Source organism: Epinephelus fuscoguttatus, linkage group LG22 (assembly GCF_011397635.1).
Source record: "Epinephelus fuscoguttatus linkage group LG22, E.fuscoguttatus.final_Chr_v1".
In the NCBI taxonomy this organism is placed as follows: domain Eukaryota; kingdom Metazoa; phylum Chordata; class Actinopteri; order Perciformes; family Serranidae; genus Epinephelus; species Epinephelus fuscoguttatus.
Window position 1 is genome coordinate 7,652,003 of NC_064773.1, and position 19,611 is coordinate 7,671,613.

The window sequence follows — 19,611 nt, forward strand, 5'->3', positions numbered from 1 at the left end:
GGAGCAGAGCTGCTGTTCCTTTGTGTGAAAAGGGGTCAGCTGAGGTGGTTCGTCTGATCAGGATCCTCCTGGGCGCCACCTGTCAGAGGTGTTTTGGGCATGTCCCACTGGTAGGAGGCCCTGGGGCAGACCAAGAACACACTGGAGGGATTACATATCTCATCTGGCCTGGGAACACCTTGGATTCTTCGTTTAAAGGGAAACTTCGGTTTATTTCAACCTGTCTCCTATCGTCCTAAATTTGTTTCAAGTGACTAGTGACATAGAAATAATAGTTAGCATGTTAGCCGTTAGCCTAGATACAGCCGGGGCACATAGTAGCGTCATACCTGTTAAAACGTAAGTGAACGGGCAACCTTCAAGTGCAAAGTTAGTCCACTAAACAAGCTTTTTTTCCACAAAGACCGCCTCATATCGTTAGGATAAATGTCAGAGAACATATAGAAAACGACATGTAAACATGTTGTCTTACCTTACCGGTGTGCTGCCATGTTTGTTGTTTACCATTTAGTTCTGCTTTCCAAAGCGCAGGCGAAATCTCGCGAGAACAAGCAGCGATCTCATACTGTGCCTGAAATCTCGCGAGCTCTAGATAAAGCCCAGCTGGATACTACTCCAGGTGGAGGTGTCTCGTCCTCGGTCACATCCAGACCTTGAAAATAAGGCTGCAACTGGTCCCATTCCTTGCAACAGAGGCATTCCTCTTCTGTGGGCACTGGGGCACAGCATTCACAGGTACACCACCAATCTCCAGAGCTACGCAGCCTTGCAGCAGCCATTCCTCCTCTCTCGTCCTCTACCTGTTGTGCCTCTCTCTCTCCTCCTCCGTTCTTCAATTTCACGAAGCTCTTCGTCAGTGTATTCTGGCTCAAATAAATAAAGGCGGCCATCAAACTCTGCAAAATTAAATTCCTCCTCCACAAAGTCGAAGTCTGGCAAAAAGTCAGCCATTATTCTATAAATCTTTCATGAAATAAATGAATGAACTTTTCAGGCTACTGTCCGGTTCTGCCTTCCAGCTGTTGCTGCTTGTTCAGGCATGCTATCAGATCGCTGCTTGTTCTCGCGATATTTCAGCCGCGCTTTGGAAAGCAGAGCTAGATGGTAAACAAACATGGCAGCACACTGGTAAGGTAAGACAACACGTTTACATGTTGTTTTCTATATGTTCTCTGACATTTATCCTAACGATATGAGGCGGTCTTTGTGGAAAAAAAGCTCGTTTAGTGGACTAACTTTGCACTTGAAGGTTGCCCGTTCACTTACGTTTTAACAGGTATGACGCTACTATGCGCCCCGGCTGTATCTAGGCTAACAGCTAACATGGTAGTTATCACTAGTCACTTGACACAAATTTAGGACGATAGGAGACAGGTTGAAATAAACCGAAATTTCCCTTTAACTGAGGCAAGTTCTGCACAAATTATTTCTTTTTACGATTATTTTTTGAAGCTTTTTGCCTTTATTATAGTAAAACTGAAGAGTGACAGGATAGGTAGCAGAGAGAGGGGGATGACACGCAGCAAAGGGCCACGGGTTGGAATAAAACCCATGTTGCTGCAAAGGCCTCAGCATATATGGGGCGCACACTCTACTAGGTGAGCTAGAGATCACCCCTTCCTTCACAAATCCAAAGTAACATGGGTGAGTAATTCTTATACAAATGATCTTTGGGGGGTGAATTATTCCTTTAAACTGTGCCAATAATGGTTCAGTTGTGATTAGCAGGAATGCACTTTAAAATGTGACACAAAAACAAGTGAAGACAAACAAAAACACGACCAAACAACATGATCTGTGGAGGTGTGAGAGCAGGGACGTGTTCCCATAAGTAAAGCCTTCCTCTAAAGGGCAGAGACACAGGAGAGATGAGAGGCTGCGGCCTACCATGACACCTGAGCCTGCGTTTACCCTTTACATACGCACACAACTCATTAAAACTGCATGAGATAGACAGGCAGTGTACATGGCTGATTATATAGCATCCTCCCATTGGGAACAGTGGGTGATTCCCCCAATGCCTCCAACTGTCACGTCCTGCAAGCACTGACAAACAACACTGCTGTCAACAAATGTTGTGTTATGTAACATCTGAAGCGCTTTATATCTTTGAGATGATACACTAGATAAAAGAAAATCCCAACAGACTACACAGGATGAAGAGGAGGAAGGCATTCATTTCTACGTCTGATGTGTTTCAACAGCATGTCAGCCCTAAGTGACAGCAGCATAATGCCACAGCTGATCCTCCTCACTCACAAATTCACACGTCCTCACCGGTGAAAACAGAAGGTTAAACAGTATGTTATTTCCCCTGCATTGTGCCTCACGCTCTCCTTGCCCAGCCTTGTTGGGCGGACAGAATATCAATGACAGAGGCTGTGTGTACACGTGAGATTATAGAGCAGATCAGAAACCTGAACCCAACGGGTCTGTCTGCAGGAAACACAAATAACAAGGCCAGCAACACAGGAGACAGATATTCAGTGTTTATTAACAGAGTATTTACAGTCAGGGGGGAAACAGAGACAGCAGTGTGTTAACTCTGTGAATCCTTGTAGAGAACATTTGCCACCAGTGCTCTGACTGCTGCCGGGTCCTCAGTATCTGTGGAGGGAAAACACAAACGTGGAAATGACAGTTGACACCAGACACTAAAGGAGCATGTTTACAAAAAACAGAAAATGTTGGTGTTGTTATGTTTCTGCAAACCAGATATTTTACATTTGTTCGATTTGTGCGTATCACAATAACGTTTCTACAGTTACGCAGTTCTGATTACATGAATATGAGCTGAGTTTGTCGTTGGGAGGTGGAGGGGATTTCGATGGCCTGAGACCAAGATGAGATGGCTTCCAAGCTGCACACCACTGCTAGAGACCTACAAACAACGAAACGAGAGATGTCACGGCATTTCTAGTGGCAACTGTGCCACCAACACTGGGTATATTAAGTTAAACATGATCTTTTCCCAACTGTAATCTAATGGAGCTTTGACATCAGGGACCCAGGCCCAGGTCCGAGTACACTTCACCCCAACGTCCAGTTTGTTTGATTATTGCGAGTGCTGTGTACAATACTAGGGCATGATACGCCGATCGGTGTCCGAATCCACTTGAAAATGTGGTCCAGAGTGTGGTTCATGGGTCCTTAGGCTAGGTACCCATCAGGTGTGTACAACATCTGTACCAAATCACGGTAGTGGACTGCTACAAGGAGTTTAAACTGCTAATGTATTAGTCTCAGTTTAGCCTGCTGCAGATAGACCCAGATCGGGCTTCACTGCCGTCTTTGACCTGTAGTTGGAGCTGCGGTGTTGGCCTGTGGCGCCCTTTTCTACACTGTAGCACAACAAAAATGTCGCACAGATGATGACGCAGGTGTACTTAGGTACAGAACAACATTACTAATGTGGAAGCTGAGCAGCAGGGGAGTGGAATAGCGAGTGACTCTTACTTAACATGTAAAAGCCTTGCGTGATTTTTGTGCCCAAATATAACAACACGTTAATCACAGCATCGTTGAAAAATGAAGAAAAGTTTCAACATATCTGCTACATAGTGAAATACTAATGTGACAAATCTATGGTTTGCAGAAATGTACAATGCCAACATCTATTCTGACGACTGGGTTAGATGCAGTTATCCATGCGACAACGTACAACTGTTGCTTTGGCGCCAACAACACAGGAGGCACAACAATGGAGAGACAGAAAAACAAACGCAAGTTAAAGGTCCTGGCTAACGAGGTGAAGAGGCATTCCTTTAAAATCTTCAGGAAGAGAAATTGCACATGACAGAGGAAACCTGTATTTGGGTCAGTGCAGGGCATGACACTCCTTATAAGTGCTCTTCAGTTATCACCAACTCTCTCGTGACACTTAAAATTTCACTGTAACTGCGTGTGGCCATTAGCGCCGATCTTTGTGAACTGAACTGTTTTTGCAATGAGGCTTCTTTGCATAGAAAGTTTGTGTATTACCAAATTTAAATACGTGCAAATCAGAAAGAGTTCAAGGTGCAGTGCAGTATATACAGTAGAGTAAATCCATGTGCCTGACATAATAGAAACAGTACGTACAAACTGCAGAGTACAAAATACAATATAAACAAACACAATAGTTACCTTGTAAAGTGACCAGGTCACCAGTGCAGGTGCCTTACGTAATGAAAACAGTGAGTACTCATTGCATGGTACAAAGCACAATATAAACTGCACAATAATTATCATATAAAGTGACCAGGGTACTGATGCTGATGCCTTACATAATTAAAACAGTAAGTACAACAGTAAGATCTCTAGTCCACCTGCTCTTTGGGCCCAATGATGCAGGGGATCTGGGTAATTTTATACCCAGGGGGTCAAACTGATTTGGCTTTATGCACCATTGCGCAACTTTAATAAGAACAGACAGGGCCTCAGATCTAACGATGTATCCACTTTGGATGCATTTCACTTTTTGCAAGTGCTTTGAGAATCAGACAGTTTCTTTTTGTCTTTTTCGTGCAGATTTAGCAGCCGCAAAAGCTTTATAATCCTTTTGTGAATTCACCCCCAGTGTGCAACCAGATAAACATTATAAAGACTTTCTTACCGGTTAAAACTTCATCTTGGGAAGGGAGTCAAACTACAGTGAAACTATTTATACTACTGCATTGAATCAACGCCATAGCTAGGCTCTGTGTCGATGTAGAGCCTTTGCCTTACCCTACGCTGTAGCCTGACTACATGTCATGGCGACACAGACCTCCTGTCTGTTTCTGTAAGCTGAAACCATTTCCCTCAGTGGAAACAAAGCTTTTATTTACTTTAATTTCACAGATAAGAAACAATAAATTGTGAAGACAATAAAGCCTCCACAAAAATAGCATTTTATATGCATATATTCATATGAGCAGAGGAAATCTCTGCTCAGCGCTAGGCTAATTTATACAATGTAAAATTCCATAGGCTTGTGCTAATAACGTTAGCATGTTGTATTTGTTTGGAAAACGTGTTTAGTATAAGACAGTTGTTCTGTCAGTGAACCTTGTGAGTTGTAACGGAGCTGAATTTTGTAACGTTACCTTTGTTAAATGTTGCTGTTCTCCCTGGCTTCATATGAGACGAGGAAAAGTCCACTAGCTGCTAGGCTAATTTATACAATGTAAAATGCCATATGTCCAGATAAAGACAAGTGTTTGTCTGTGAATGCTGCGAGTTATAGTGAAGCTGATTTGTGTACTTGTGTTTTAAATTGTCTCTATTAAGCCATGTTTAATGTGTGTTTAATGTGTGATTTAAATCAACTAAACTTAACAGCACTTCACAGAAACCTCCGCCACCAACTAGTGTTTTGGAGGTGTAACTGCAGAGTGACACAGACACACCACCGCACAAGTATAAATGCTCACAATGGCATAGGCCACGTGAGTAGAGCTGACGCACAAGTATAAATCCCACTTAACTGATGATTAAATGTAGGAGGATCTGTCAGGGTTGCTGACAGATGACAGGGTGAAGCAGCGAACACCTACTGTACAGTTTTCCTTTTATTTATTCATGTCTTTTTCAATTTTTATTTCATTTTTTAACTTTTAACTTGACTTAAACTTGCCTCTTTAAATTTTTAATATTTGCTGTTCTGTGTATTTCATGGCTATTTGTTTTAGTAAAGCTGCTTTTGAAATGAAATGCGCCTCAAGCTATTTTTGAAGGCACACCATGCAAAGCCAAATATTCCCTCCTCCACACACTACATATCAGACACATGTTTACACTTTTATTTGTCTGCAGTTGTCTCACTTCCCCCCCTGCAATCCCTCCTCCTCTGTTTCCTTGTCCCTAGGCTGCTACATCAGACATTTTCCACACTGGGTTAGGTAACAAGCCTGCGAAATCCTAGTCTAAAGAAACACAACAGGCCCAGAGGTTGAATTATTAACAGAGGCAGCAGGAAGCTGTGCTAACACCACCACCAGGCTTCAGGAAAATCAGCTGGAACCTGCATTTTTATCTGCAAACATAATGCTCCAGCAAGTCTTGCAAATCATGTGTTTGTGTGTCATCATCATTATTTCCCCCTTAATAAAAAGGTTTACACTTGTTTCACAAAGTTTTTCTGACATGATTTGGTTGACTAGCTGGTCATCCATGCAGAGCAAAAAGACTAATTTGTAATTTAATTAGATTTATCCTCCTCTAAATATACAACACGCAGGGAGGCTGAGAATGCCCGAGAGTGGAGGCGAGATTAATGCTTTAGCACGAGGAAATTAACAGGAAATAAATAACCATTGTGTGCATCCTCAATGATTAACCAAGTTATTGACTTGGTTAAACATTGTGTTTGTCAGGAGGATTATGTTTGGAAGGAAACTGGACGGCAGAGACACAATTTTCCTGGAGAAGGGAGGGGAGGAAAAAAACATGTCAGAGAGCAGCATCCTTGGCTGCTGTGGTCTGTGTGTTTGTGGATTACAGCCCCTCTATAAATACTTCAGTCTTTTCAGCACAGTTGACTGACAGGCTACAGATTTACTAACCTTCAGATGTAGAAATGAAAATATTGGATTTCATGCTTCCTGAATGAATTTCCTCCCTGACCTCTTCCTGTGTGTGTGTGTGTGTGTGTGTGTGTGTGTGTGTGTGTAGATGTGTTAATTTGTTATGGAGAAGCCAGACAATGGGCCTCATGCAGCATAAGTTATTGTTTTTAACCTAAATGTCAAATACAACAGGCTAACGTTATTAGCACGAGCCTATGGAATTTTACATTGTATAAATTAGCCTAGCAGCTAGCAGACTTTTCCTCGTCTCATATGAAGCCAGGGACAACAGCAACATTTAACAAAGGTAATGTTACAAAATTCGGCTCCATTACAACTCACAAGGTTCACTGACAAAACAACTGTCTCATACTAAACACGTTTTCCAAACAAATACAACATGCTAACGTTATTAGCACAAGCCTATGGCATTTTACATTGTATAAATTAGCCTAGCAGCTAGCAGACTTTTCCTCGTCTCATATGAAGCCAGGGAGAACGGCAACATTTAACAAAGGTAACGTTACAAAATTCGGCTCCATTACAGCTCACAAGGTTCACTGACAAAACAACTGTCTAAGGGAAATGGTTTCAGCTTACAGAAATAGGCAGGAGGTCCGCGTCACCGTGACAAGTAGTTACATTTCTGGGGAGGTGCACGTCATGCCATGGCGTGGGTTATGGTAGCACAGAGCCGCCTACAACATAGCTACGGCATCAATTCGGTGCAGAAGTATAAAATCCGCTTTATTCGTACGAGTGTTACAAGTCAACCAAGTGTCGATCTTTTATTATATACATCATTCATTTTGCAAATACACATTTTGATACAACTTATGGTTTGAGAATAATTAATCAGTTGTTTTTTCTGTTTTTTGTTCCTGGTGAGGTCAACAGAGGTCTCAGTCAGCGACAGGAAGTTCATCAAAACAAAGATGGTGGGACCAGACAAAGAAATCAGAAACAGGCCGTCAGTGATTAAATAAAATGTCTGGACTTATTTTTGGATTTTTTTAACACAGAAGGGAAGAAGGACTTGGATATGACACATGCGATTTGCAAGCAGTGTCATATGAGAATAAACTGGGAATACTGCAAACGTGAGAGCTCACCTCACACTCCACCATTCAGAGGTCGCGTTAGCCATTGATGGCCAAGCTAGCGCTAAACCTGCTCCGCCGTAAAATCAGCCAACAATGGACATACTTTGTTAAACAATACTACCATCCAACTCTGAAAGAGCGAAGAAAAATAACACAGTCCATCACCGACTTCATGTGCAAAGATCTGCGTTCATACAGCGCTGTTGAAAATGAGCCTCCTGCTTATGAGGAAGTGCGTGTTTGTGACGTGATCATAACCACCAAGGAGGTCTTAAAGAGACAGGCGCTAAAACAGACAGAGGGTGAATACAGGTGTTCCACCACAGACAGTAAGAGGAAAATAAATGTTTTCTTGATCATTAAAGCATGTAATCATGTTCCAGTAGAAACCTAAAGTACAAGCATAAACATTTTTATGAGTATAATAGGTCCCCTTTAAACCACTCGTACATGCTGCTGTAAGAATCCATCTGTATGTATGAGCTGTTCCGGCATGACGCCATTAAACTTGCCAGCGAGCAGGATCTTGTTAGCAGTAAAATCTGTCATGTGGGGAATCATTTTTATTCTTCCCTCCTCTTTAGCATTCAGGTCAGAGTCTTGTTACAGCTGGATGGCAAACAACTTGACTACAAACAGTCACAGGTGGTCTCTTGTCCAATTACATAAATGAACAGAGGAGATGTCGGGTTGAGTTTGATGAATGGCGCTCTAATCTGAGCTGAATCAGCCTCCTAATTACTGTCAGCTAACGGGTTGCTGGTGTACTTACCGACTCCCAGCGCCTTCAAGTGGCTCTTAAACTCGGGTTTCTCCTCCAGGACCCGTAACATGTTGGTGGACTCCATGCGCTCCAGCTGCACCTTCCAGTAGATGTAGATTTTGTGGTTGAAGCTCACATACACCAGACAGGGGCTGTTCTTACCCTCCTTACATGTGTACTGACCTGCAACCACACACACACAAAAACACACTCAAACTACACATTTTATAGGCGCTATTTCTTTATTTTCCTCAATATTTGGCGGGCAGTGCTGTCATAAAGCGTGTCATGTGAATCCTAATGAACACATCAGCAACCCTCTGCTGCTGCCTGGCTACTAATATGCGTCTGTGTGGGGGAGACACAAACAGAGAAAACAATCTAATCTGCCTTAATGATCAGCAGAGAGCAGAGTGGACACACACACACACACACACTCTCACACACACACACACACGCATGCATACACGCACGTACACACAGAAATCAGGCAGATCAAACAAAGCCTCTGTCTCTAATCCACTTACTTCTCTACATGTCATATTAGCTCCCTCAAATAAACTCAGGCTTGTTCAAACACTGCACAAAGATTTTAAAAGGACACAGAGAGCCGAGAAAGCAGGAGGAAGAGCAACAAAACCCAAAGCTCAACGCTGCCACCTACTGGTGTCAGATGATGCTTGAAATTCTAGCCTCATATTTACTCACACCGTCCAAAGCAGAAGTTGGGAACATCTGCTTCTTAAGTACAAGAGGTGAGCAGAGAGGAGAAAATCTGACCTGATATACAAAACCATTTAGGGGTCAAGTAGGCAAACCAACGGCTGTTCAAACAATAGATTGTCTCAGATGCTTTGATCAGGGTGGAGGTCTTGCCTCCCTAACTGTAGCACTAAATGTTACAGATCCTCCTTTGTCCCGTCTGCTATCTCTTATCTTAACTAGCAGTGACACCTTATTGTCCATGATTTATCCCTGACATTTTGTGAGTCTGGATCCTGGGTGTTAGGTATTGTACAACCTGTTTTGTTGTACTAATGACTACTGTCTGTATCCCAAATTGTTCCCCTTACCATACCTTGATACGGATCCCACTGCTTTTCTTGGCAAGTCCAACTCTACTGTGCTGTGATTGGCTAACACCTGCCCTAACCATGACCCCTCTACCCTAACCATTTCACACACAGCAACAACAAGCATGGATTGAAACAAGTTGCTACGGGCGCCATGGTGAATGAGTTAAAGGGAAATTTCGGTTTATTTCAACCTGTCTCCTATCGTCCTAAATTTGTTTCAAGTGACTAGTGACATAAAAATAATAGTTAGCATGTTAGCCGTTAGCCTAGATACAGCCGGGGCGCATAGTAGCATCAGATCTGTTAAAACGTAAGTGAACAGGCAACCTTCAAGTGCAAAGTTAGTCCACTAAACAAGCTTTTTTTCCACAAAGACCGCCTCATATCGTTAGGATAAATGTCAGAGAACATATAGAAAACCACATGTAAACATGTTGTCTTACCTTACCGGTGTGCTACCATGTTTGTTTATTATTTAGCTCTGCTTTCCAAAGAGCGGCTGAAATCTCGCGAGAACAAGCAGCAACAGCTGGAAGGCAGAACCAGACAGTAGCCTGAAAAGTTCATTCATTTATTTTATGAAAGATTTATAGAATGGCCGCCCTTATTTATTTGAGCCAGAATACACTGACGAAGAGCTTCGTGAAATTGAAGAATGGAGGAGGAGAGAGAGAGAGAGGCGCAACAGGTAGAGGACGAGAGCGTAGCTCTGGAGATTGGTGGTGTACCTGTGAATGCTGTGCCCCAGTGCCCATAGAAGACCAGTTGCAGCCTTATTTTCAAGGTTTGGATGTGACCGAGGACGAGACACCTCCACCTGGAGTAGTATCCAGCTGGGCTTTATCTAGAGCTCGCGAGATTTCAGGCACAGTATGAGATCGCTGCTTGTTCTCGTAATATTTTATTTTGCTTTGGAAAGCAGAGCTAAATGGTAAACAAACATGGCAGCACACCAGTAAAGTAAGACAACACGTTTACATGTCATTTTCTATATGTTCTCTGACATTTATCCTAACGATATGAGGCGGTCTTTGTGGAAAAAAAGCTTGTTTAGTGGACTAACTTTGCACTTGAAGGTTGCCTGTTCACTTACGTTTTAACAGGTCTGACGCTACTATGCGCCCCGGCTGTATCTAGGCTAACGGCTAAAATGCTAACTATTACTTTTATGTCACTGGTCACTTGAAACAAATTTAGGACGATAGGAGACAGGTTGAAATAAACCGAAATTTCCCTTTAAGTCTAAAAAGGGGAGCAACTTCAGTGCTGTGGATTTAGCGACGTCTTTTGGTCTGGGCCTCTGAAAGTACCAAGTTTTGAGCTCTCAGCTCCGGACTTTTCAGACACTTTTAGCGACTTGCTGCTCAGAGTATACTTGGTCAAATGATGGTCAGCACTGTGTGACACAGCGGGAGGAGCAGAGAAGTGACAACAACTAAATCTTTTTTTGCGTTTTCCAAGAGAAAGAAGAAAGGTTATGCAGTAAGATTTCTTTTTTTTTTAGCTTTTTGCCTTTGATGACAGGACAGTTCAAAGCATGAAATGGGTAGAGAGGAGTGTCGACATGCAGCAAAGGAGCTGGAATTGAACCCGTGGCTGCTGTAACAAGGACACTGCCTTTGTACATGGGGCGCCCGCTCCACCCACTAAGCTACTGGGCACCCCACAAGTAGTTTTTTGATGATTTACTTCTTCATGAAGAATATCATTATCACAAAAATCCCCAGAAATACTCTGAAATTATTGACAAATATGACGCCCACCCTGTGGGTCAAGTGAGAGGTCCCTCACCGGCACAGAAGGCGTTGACGTTCTCATCAAACTGGAACCGCACGACAGTCCGGTTGTGGTCGATGATGTAGGTTTGACCATCCCAGGCGCATGCTACCACCTCCTCTCTGCCGTCTCCCTAGAGGCAAACACACACAAAATGACAAGGCAATTAATTGATAAGTATTTTTTTAACTGATCAGCTGTTAAAGAGAAAATTTACACCAGGCTGAAAAGTTTAACTGCCCTCTGGTACTGAAAGTTTCAAATCTCTGGGTGTAGTCAGGTCAGGTGCGTGCTAATTTGCACATGTAACCACACCCTGTAGTAATGTCACGGCGCCCTTGAGGCATTACAAACATTACTATTCTACTATGGAGATGGCTTATGTGGCATATGTCATAAGACAGACACGAGGCCACAGTGACCTTGGACCACCAAATTCTAATCAGTTGTCCAAGTGGACGTTTGTGCCAAATTTGAAGAAATTCCCCCAAGGAATTCTTGAGATATTGTGGAGGCATGGATGGATGGATGGATGGATGGATGGACAACCCAAAAGCATAATGCCTCCGACACGGACGTATAAAAATCTTGTTACTGTTAACAGGGTCGAGCTAACAAAGAATGTCGAGTTAATGCTTTTTTTCTCACCCTCCAATGAGGCTGCTGCTTTCAATGTGAACAAATGGCCTGTATTTAACAGAAACTATTTCAGTTTAATGATTTTAAGCTAATTGCAGAACGTCCTGAAGAAGATGAGAAGTTAAATCAGCAAAACAAGATTTCCAGCTGCTGTTTTTTAATTTTTAAAGTCATTTATAAAGTAAAAATGCACAACTCCTGACATATAAAGATATGCAACTTTTATGTGTTTTGTATACTTTCAATCAAATATGATTGGACAAATCCAACAATTTAAAAAAAATTAATTTAGCTTTACAGTAAAACACAAACTCACAGTGACGTCGAGCTTCTGCAGCGCAAACAGCTGATGATCCACCTGGACAGACCACAACAGCTGCTCTGAGCTGTCCATCAACTTCAGGGTCCCTGTGACATTTAAGGTAAAAGAGATGCAGGTATACTATTAAAGGACAGTTCTACCAGTTTACATGTGTCATTTCTATAAGAAGTAGAGCTGTAATTATTAATTGATTAGTTGTCAACTAATAAAAAAATTAAAAACGTTCTGATTCCAGCTTCTTAAATGTGAATTTCTGGTTTCTTTCCTCCTCTATGACAGTAAACTGAATATCTTTGGGATGTGGACAAAACAAGACGTGAGGACGGCATCTTGGGCTTCAGGAACACTGATTGACACTTGTCACCATTTTCTGACATTTCACAGACCCAACAACTAATCAATGAATTCAGAAAATAAACAACAGACTAATCAACAATGAAAATAATCATTAGCTCTAGCCTTAATAAGAAATAAAGAACACATCAGTGCTCTCTAACAAATACTGACTCTCCGTCATGGCTCCTCTGCTGAATGAAATAAGTCAAGTGAAGGTTTTTGTGTCCATGTGTGGCTGACTTTTTGTTCAAAGCAAAACAGCAACAATGAAAAGCTAAACATCTTTTATAAGGAAGCAAAATGATTCCAACAAAAGGTCACAGTCAACTGAACACGACCTTGAGTTCAGTCCAAACATCTTCTCATGAACAAGGTGAGAAAACCAATTCATGACACTTTTACACTGTCGTACCCTCGACAAGTAATCCCTGAAATGATGTTGAATAATTGAGTTATCGTTTCTCTTAAGGGAATACTTCACCACCTAAATGACCATTTTTAAATCAATTTTAAATCAAAAACACTAGGGTCTAGGTACCATGTCTGAAGGGTTACTGTTGGTTCCAAAGGCACCATACCGAAAGAGTTTGGTGGAAACAGGGCTAAACACAGTAACTGATCAGCTCCTGTGTTCAGTGAGGTAAAATTACTGTAATTGTTAATGGAGTGTGGCTTTAAAGAGAGCATAGATAAGTTTCACTTTCAGCTCAGTTCCTTGTCAGGAAGGGTTGTTTAGGAAGTACTGAGCATACGACAGGATAAATGAGACTTGGACTATACTGCACGAGTTTTGTGAGAGTTTGTTAACAGATGTACTGATATAGTTTTGCTGTTGTTAAACATGGACCCCTCTTACTTCAATTCATCAACAATTTTCTCTGTTTTTTGAGTCCTGGTTCACTGTGGAGGCATGAGAGAAAAACAAAGTTTACAAACTGATACACAAATGATGATTTGAGGGGTGAAATATGACTTTAATGTCTTTTTGGGATGTAATTCTAAACTTCTAATGGTTTCACAATTTCTTTTCTCTGTGTTGGCTCATCAAGATGTCACCAAGAGGGAGATTGTGAGTGTAAAATGTTGGCAGCCGGAAGCCTCAAGTGAAGATAATCCCACTAGATCCTCTCTTCTTTAAATATTGATGGAGAGCAGTTTGCCAGTTATCTGCTGCTGCCAGGAAAATTCTCTACATTGGCTCTCTACAGTCATCGTCATGCACCAAAGGGTTTACCACAGATACTATTACTATTACTCCAAACACAACATGTGGAAAACAGGACACGTGGCTCTTACTAATCTATCTTTAATCTTACTATGACTAGCATAGGGTGCTTTCACATATCTTATATACACTGTTTGGACTTGGCTTAACTTATTGAGTTTTGAAGACTGTTACTCTGCATCGTCAGAACTACAGGGACCCACATGGGGGAAAACTGGGAGACTGGGAGACTGATGACAAATTATGCAGCACTTTACTGTGCATTATGTGTTTATTTATCTTCTCTGGACACTTGAAAAACTCAACATCAATGTCTCTTTCCAGAAACCATGATGCGGTTACTCAATTTCAATTTCAAGTTATTTGAAGAGGACAGTGCATATTATTGAACAATCGGTACAAATACATGATGTCATGTAAATATGCCGGATTTAGCTAGAAGCTAATTTCAATCCGTAGTCCTCACATTAAAAGACAGACAGACATACCATAAATAACAGTTAATTCAACAACATATAAAGTGCACAATAATATTAGCAGCAGTTATACAATAGATTCAACAAGGGGCTACAGTAGAGAACTGCATGAGATGGCTGATCAATGTTTCATTCATGGGTGCAGATTTGATGAGTCAATAGCCATCCTTTAAGCTGTTTTTTGAAAGCAGTAAGAGTGGGACTGTCTCTGATTGAGGTTGGGAGACCGAGTTTGTTGGAGGTGATGAGAGTTCGGACCGTGTGTGAAAATGACTGCGTCGTCCGCATACATCTGGACAATAAGGTCTGGGCACACATCTGGGAGGTCATTTATGTACAGCAAAAATAACAAAGGCACAAGGATCGAACCCTGAGGGACACCAACTGTTGTAGTGCGAAAAGGCGATTTGACCCTGTCAACAGTTACACATCGAGTTCTGCTTGACAGATATGATTTGAACCATTGCATGGTGTTATCAGAGAAGTTAAAAAATGTGAGCTTGTTTAAGAGTACCTGGTGGTCGATAGTGTCAAATGCCTTCTTAAGGTCAAGAAATACAGCACCAACACATGCGGATTTATCCAACAGACACTTAATTTCCCTTTGCCCTTTGCACCATCGATTATGGAAATAAAAAAATTTGCTTTGGCCTTTCTCAAGGACTGTATGCATGTGAGTAAATTTTAGGCTATCAGTGGGCAGGCCAGATTTCAGGCAATGCTTAAGTAGTGAGTCTCTAGACCTTATCAAGTCCCTGCAATTTTAATCAAGCCATGGCAGAGCGTTACGTGTCCCCCAGGGCCTCCTGCCAGTGGGACGTACCCAGAGCACCTCTAACGGGAGGAGCCCAGGAGGATCCTGATCAGATGCCTGAACTAGAGCCCTGCGCGGGACTGTTTTCTTCATCCCGCTCCTGCCCGCTCCCGCTGAATTTCTGACCATTACCGCCTGCAACCGCAACATGTGTATTACACTCCCACCCGCACCTGCAAAACTCTGAGAATTTATGCCTGCACAATAATAGAGATCGATGATTTTGTGTCTTCTCCCATCCCGCAGGAGAAAACACGTCATTTTATAGGCTATTAATAAAGAGATTCATAGGGTTGTTTGTTTCGTTTCCCTGGCCTGCATGTCTTTTGACACATTGGTCAAGAATAGCGCTCCTATTTCGTTGTTTTCATTTAGTTTTTAATGAAATAAAGGCTGTTTCATATTCTATTCTCCTCCTCTGTATTTTATTTATTTTTCTACCTTTATATAATCATGCAGTGATTGAGGTTAAGGCAGGCCTGGTGCCAGGATGAAGTTACTGAGGGGGCGGTTAAAAATTACGAGGGGGCAAATCTTTATTATGCAACATAGGTTCACAGTAAGTCATAAAGAGCGCGCAGCCGTGCGTAACTGTCGAGCATAATGATAGCTCGTCGCCAGTCAAATACAATAAACTGCACGTCTTCTTTCATGTTTGTCTCATGACAGATGGAGCTTACAGACAGACAGGTGGAGCAAGCGGCAAATTGGTATGAAAGCTGGTTCAGGGCGTATTTGTCCATGTATGAATAACACTTATGCATGTGCACCGAGATCCCACAGTGGTTTTTTTAGCCGCCCGTTCCCGCCCGCAGCAAAGTCCAAACTGCATTGGGACCCAGTCCCAATGCAGCCCTCTAGCCCAAACCACCTCAACTGACCCCTTTAGACATGAAGGAGTAGCGGCTCTACTCCGAGCTCCCTCTGGATGTCTGAGCTCCTCACCCTATCCCTAAGGCTGAGCTCAGCCACCCCATGGAGTAAACTTATTTCGGCTGCTTGTATCTGCGACCTCATTCTTTTGGTCACTACCCAGAGCTCATGACCATAGGTGAGGGTTGGGGCGTAGATGGACCAGTAAATGGAAAGCTTTGTCTTCCGGCTCAGCTCCCTCTTCACCATGACGGTCCAACGCAATGCCCCCAAACCACCAATCCATCTCACGCTCCATTCTACCCTCACTCATGAACAAGACCCCAAGATGCTTTAACTCCCTCACATGAGGCAGTAACTCACTCCCAACCCAGAGGGGGCAATCCACTGGCAGAGAGGGTAGTTCGGTAGAAAGAAAATAGTTCCTACATGAAACTGCTCACAATAAGGTCTGTGGATTATCTTGAGTAACCAGGTCATGATTTCTGGAAAGAGACATTGATGTTGAGTTTTTCAAATGTATTTTTTGGCTCATTGAGCACTACAAGCTGAGTGTCATCTAGTTCCTTTATATTGGAGAGAAGGCAGACATCTCTACAGCTGGGCTATATTTGGGGTGAACTGTCCCTTTAATGTTGACACTCATAAGATAGATTTATTAGTAGTTTAGCTTTTGAATTGATGCAAAAAAAAATATTTTTAAGATTTTTTTTGGGCATTTTTGTAGCCTTTAATGAATAGGACAGACAAGCATGAAAGGGAGAGAGAGAGAGAGCGGGAGTGACATGCAGCAAAGGGCCACAGACTGGAGTCGAACCCGGGCCGCTGCGACAACAGCCTTGTACATGGGGCGCCTGCTCTACCACTAAGCCACCGATGCCCCGAATTGATGCAAAAATTAAATCTATTTTGATCAATTCCAAGCACTCTCTGTTGAGTTCTTTAGTCTGAACCACAGTTTGATTGACATCTTTCATATCAGACAAACCAAATGAAACAGGCAAACTCACCAGTTCATTTCAACCAACACAAACATGTTGAGTGTGAAAGCACCGTTAATAAAATACACTAAAATAAGATTTCAAATGTGTTTCAAACTCATGACTCACCATCTAAAGTACAGAGAGCGAACAGCCCACATTTAGAAGATTCCTCTTTAGAGCCTGATGAAAAAAACAGACATCAAAATGTATTATAAGATTACACCTATTTTCCTTAAAGCGTACGTGTTGTGTAGTAAAGAAAAAACAACTGACTGTTTGGTACCTTTGCTGATGCTGCCGATAAGATGAGTGGAAACATTCTTGTTGTGTATTCGCCCAGTGGTCAGATGGAGAACTACATCTCTAGACGGTCCCTCACTGTGAGCAGAGAAATCAAAGCACGTTTAATGTCATCGATCACAGTTTCTTCAGTTCATAACTTTTGTTTTGATACACAGTGTCTACCTCCCAGGGGTGGCGGGGGCGTCTTCTCCAGAGCCACTGGAGTCCTGTTGAGTCCAGGAACACAGCAGAATGGCGTAGCCACAACCCGGCTGGGACACCATCAGCTCTGGTAAACCCTCAGGACCTGGGTTCACCGACAAACTGTCCACCTGCAGCACAGACATCAGCGTTAAAGATTTACTGTGCAGGGATTTCCTGAAAGACAATGTATAGACTCAAACAGAAGTGATCCCTCTCAATGTTCACTTGAGCCACTAGATGTGTGGGTGTATAGTACACCTTCAAACATTAAGCTTCCACTTTGTGTGATTACGTAATAAGGTTGCATTTCAGGGAATGGAATACTGACTAATGTGGCTGAGGTGAGGTGTACCTGCCCCTCCAGAAGCCATTTCTTCAGCAGAACCAGCTGACCAGATGCCAGGTCTGAACCATCAGACGGCTCCTCCCAACGGAAAGCTCGCACCACTCTGTCTGTGTAGCCGACCACCAGCTCACAGCGGCCATCTCCATCTACAGTACAGGCATGCACACGGGCTGTAGTTAAAATCAAACAGCACAACACACAGGATGCATAAATATTATAAGAGAAAATCTTTACCGATGTCACTGATGAGGATGACTTTGGTGTTTGCAGGAATATGTTGGGTGAAGAGGGGCCTCTGGTCATCAAATGGCGTGAATTCATGCTGACTGGATGAATCAGATTTACTCACAGAGGCAGCTGTCAGGTCAAAGAGGTGAAACCAGCCCTCGGCGCCAACACCCACCACAAAGTTCTGTAACACAGGGGAATTAAAAACAATATTTGGAACATCACCACCAAAATATTCATGACACGCTGCTGCTGATTATTTCACGACTTACCTTTCCCTTGTTGCAGACGTCTCCCACTGCAACACAGGTCAGCTGGAAAACCAAGACACAACGTACGAGTGAGAGAAATAAATTCACTCTATAAACTCATAAGTGTTGTTGGTTTCTACACTGACCATGCCCACACAGGTTCTTGTGACCCAGGGTTTGGAGTCGTCATTCTTGTAGACTAGCAGCTTTCCGTTGGTGTCCCCCACGACCAGCTCATTCAACTGCAGTTAATGGAGACACACAGCACATGTACTTTGCTATAATATCAAGCAGATGTTATTGTTTTATGCCACCACCACCATAGTATTTAAGCACTGAGACATAAAGCCGCTGCTGATATATCAGTGTGGCTCTAAAGCATATTCTCTTGAATGCAAAATTTAGTGATACATTAATTACAGTCATTTATTTCACTCAGAAAAGTACAAATGATACAGCAGTAATAACAAATAACATGTTGACATGAGCTTGCATGAACCAGAGGAGCTGCATATCTTTTACATTTTGCTTTTCCTACTCAGTTTGTACATTACTTTTGTTTTGTGAACTTCTTTCCTCCAGTACGCATCTTTCCCTCGTTTCAAATCAAGGAGCAAACATGCAGTAACAGTAAAACAAGACTGCCTTTTTGCAGCCATACATACACAGTGTATTGGAGAAGCTCAAATAAAAAGGCAACCAGTCTATCTTGTATGGAGAGTGCATTCAAAGGTCTTGCAGTGTCTCGTAATCACACCAAATCACATGTACATTTTGGAGCATTTTAAGAGTCTGTGCTCACTCTGCACGTTTTTAAAGGTCCGTTGGGCAAATAAATCACGAACTGTGAAACCTACAAGTTAAAAAGTTAGCTTACTGAACTTACCGAGTCGTTGTCTGCATCTCCCAAACAGATGGCATGAGGAAACAGAGTTCCTGTAAAGTCCAAGCTGACACGCTGAACGTAGTTCAAGGACCGCATGGCGGCTAATGTTAGCTATATTTTAAAACCGCTAAGTCACCTTAAACATTTATGCAGAGCTGTTGTTTTTAGAGCAAGGATTGTTCGAGCTAGCTTAGCTAGCGTTAGCACTAGTGGGCTAAAGAGCTAAAATCAACGTTAGCTTCTCCGACACAGCGCGAGACAACATCACATCTTTCTTGTCTAACTGCTTCCTAAATGACTTATTTGTTAAATGACTTCAAAGCGGCTGTGTTGTGGCTAAATAGCGGTACAGTTGCTAGCTCATTTAACAAACGCGGCTCTTCCTGGTAAACAAAAGCACGTGAGCTTAGATAGTACGGCAGCTCAGCAGAGGCAAAAAGCAAACTTTACCGCGGTTCATCTCGTATTTTGAAGCCAAAAGCGTTTAAAGTCAAAGGGTTG

General features: G+C 42.5%; 1 protein-coding gene across 1 annotated transcript; it reads right to left on the minus strand.

Moving 5' to 3' along the window:
* Nucleotides 1-2,474: 2,474 nt before the first annotated feature.
* On the minus strand, nt 2,475-19,515 carry itfg2 (integrin alpha FG-GAP repeat containing 2). The gene is made up of 12 exons (XM_049566890.1): nt 19,111-19,515; nt 18,371-18,466; nt 18,246-18,287; nt 17,980-18,157; nt 17,752-17,891; nt 17,379-17,527; nt 17,197-17,291; nt 17,040-17,093; nt 12,201-12,292; nt 11,261-11,378; nt 8,403-8,576; nt 2,475-2,607 (listed from the first exon to the last, which is right to left on the minus strand). Exons 1-12 carry the CDS (start codon nt 19,204-19,206, stop codon nt 2,540-2,542), a joined length of 1,302 nt encoding a protein of 433 aa, XP_049422847.1. The 5' UTR covers nt 19,207-19,515; the 3' UTR covers nt 2,475-2,539.
* Nucleotides 19,516-19,611: the final 96 nt, after the last annotated feature.

Bases quoted from the DNA above. Each gene is read 5' to 3' on its own strand.
- itfg2 (XM_049566890.1), bottom strand. From the start codon at position 19,206: ATGCGGTCCTTGAACTACGTTCAGCGTGTCAGCTTGGACTTTACAGGA. The intron at 17,892-17,979 runs GTAAAGATTTTC...CCTGTACTGTAG, and splicing joins CATCCTCATCAGTGACATCG to ATGGAGATGGCCGCTGTGAG. The intron at 11,379-12,200 runs GTGAGTTTGTGT...GTTTGCCTCTAG, and splicing joins TGCAGAAGCTCGACGTCACT to GGAGACGGCAGAGAGGAGGT.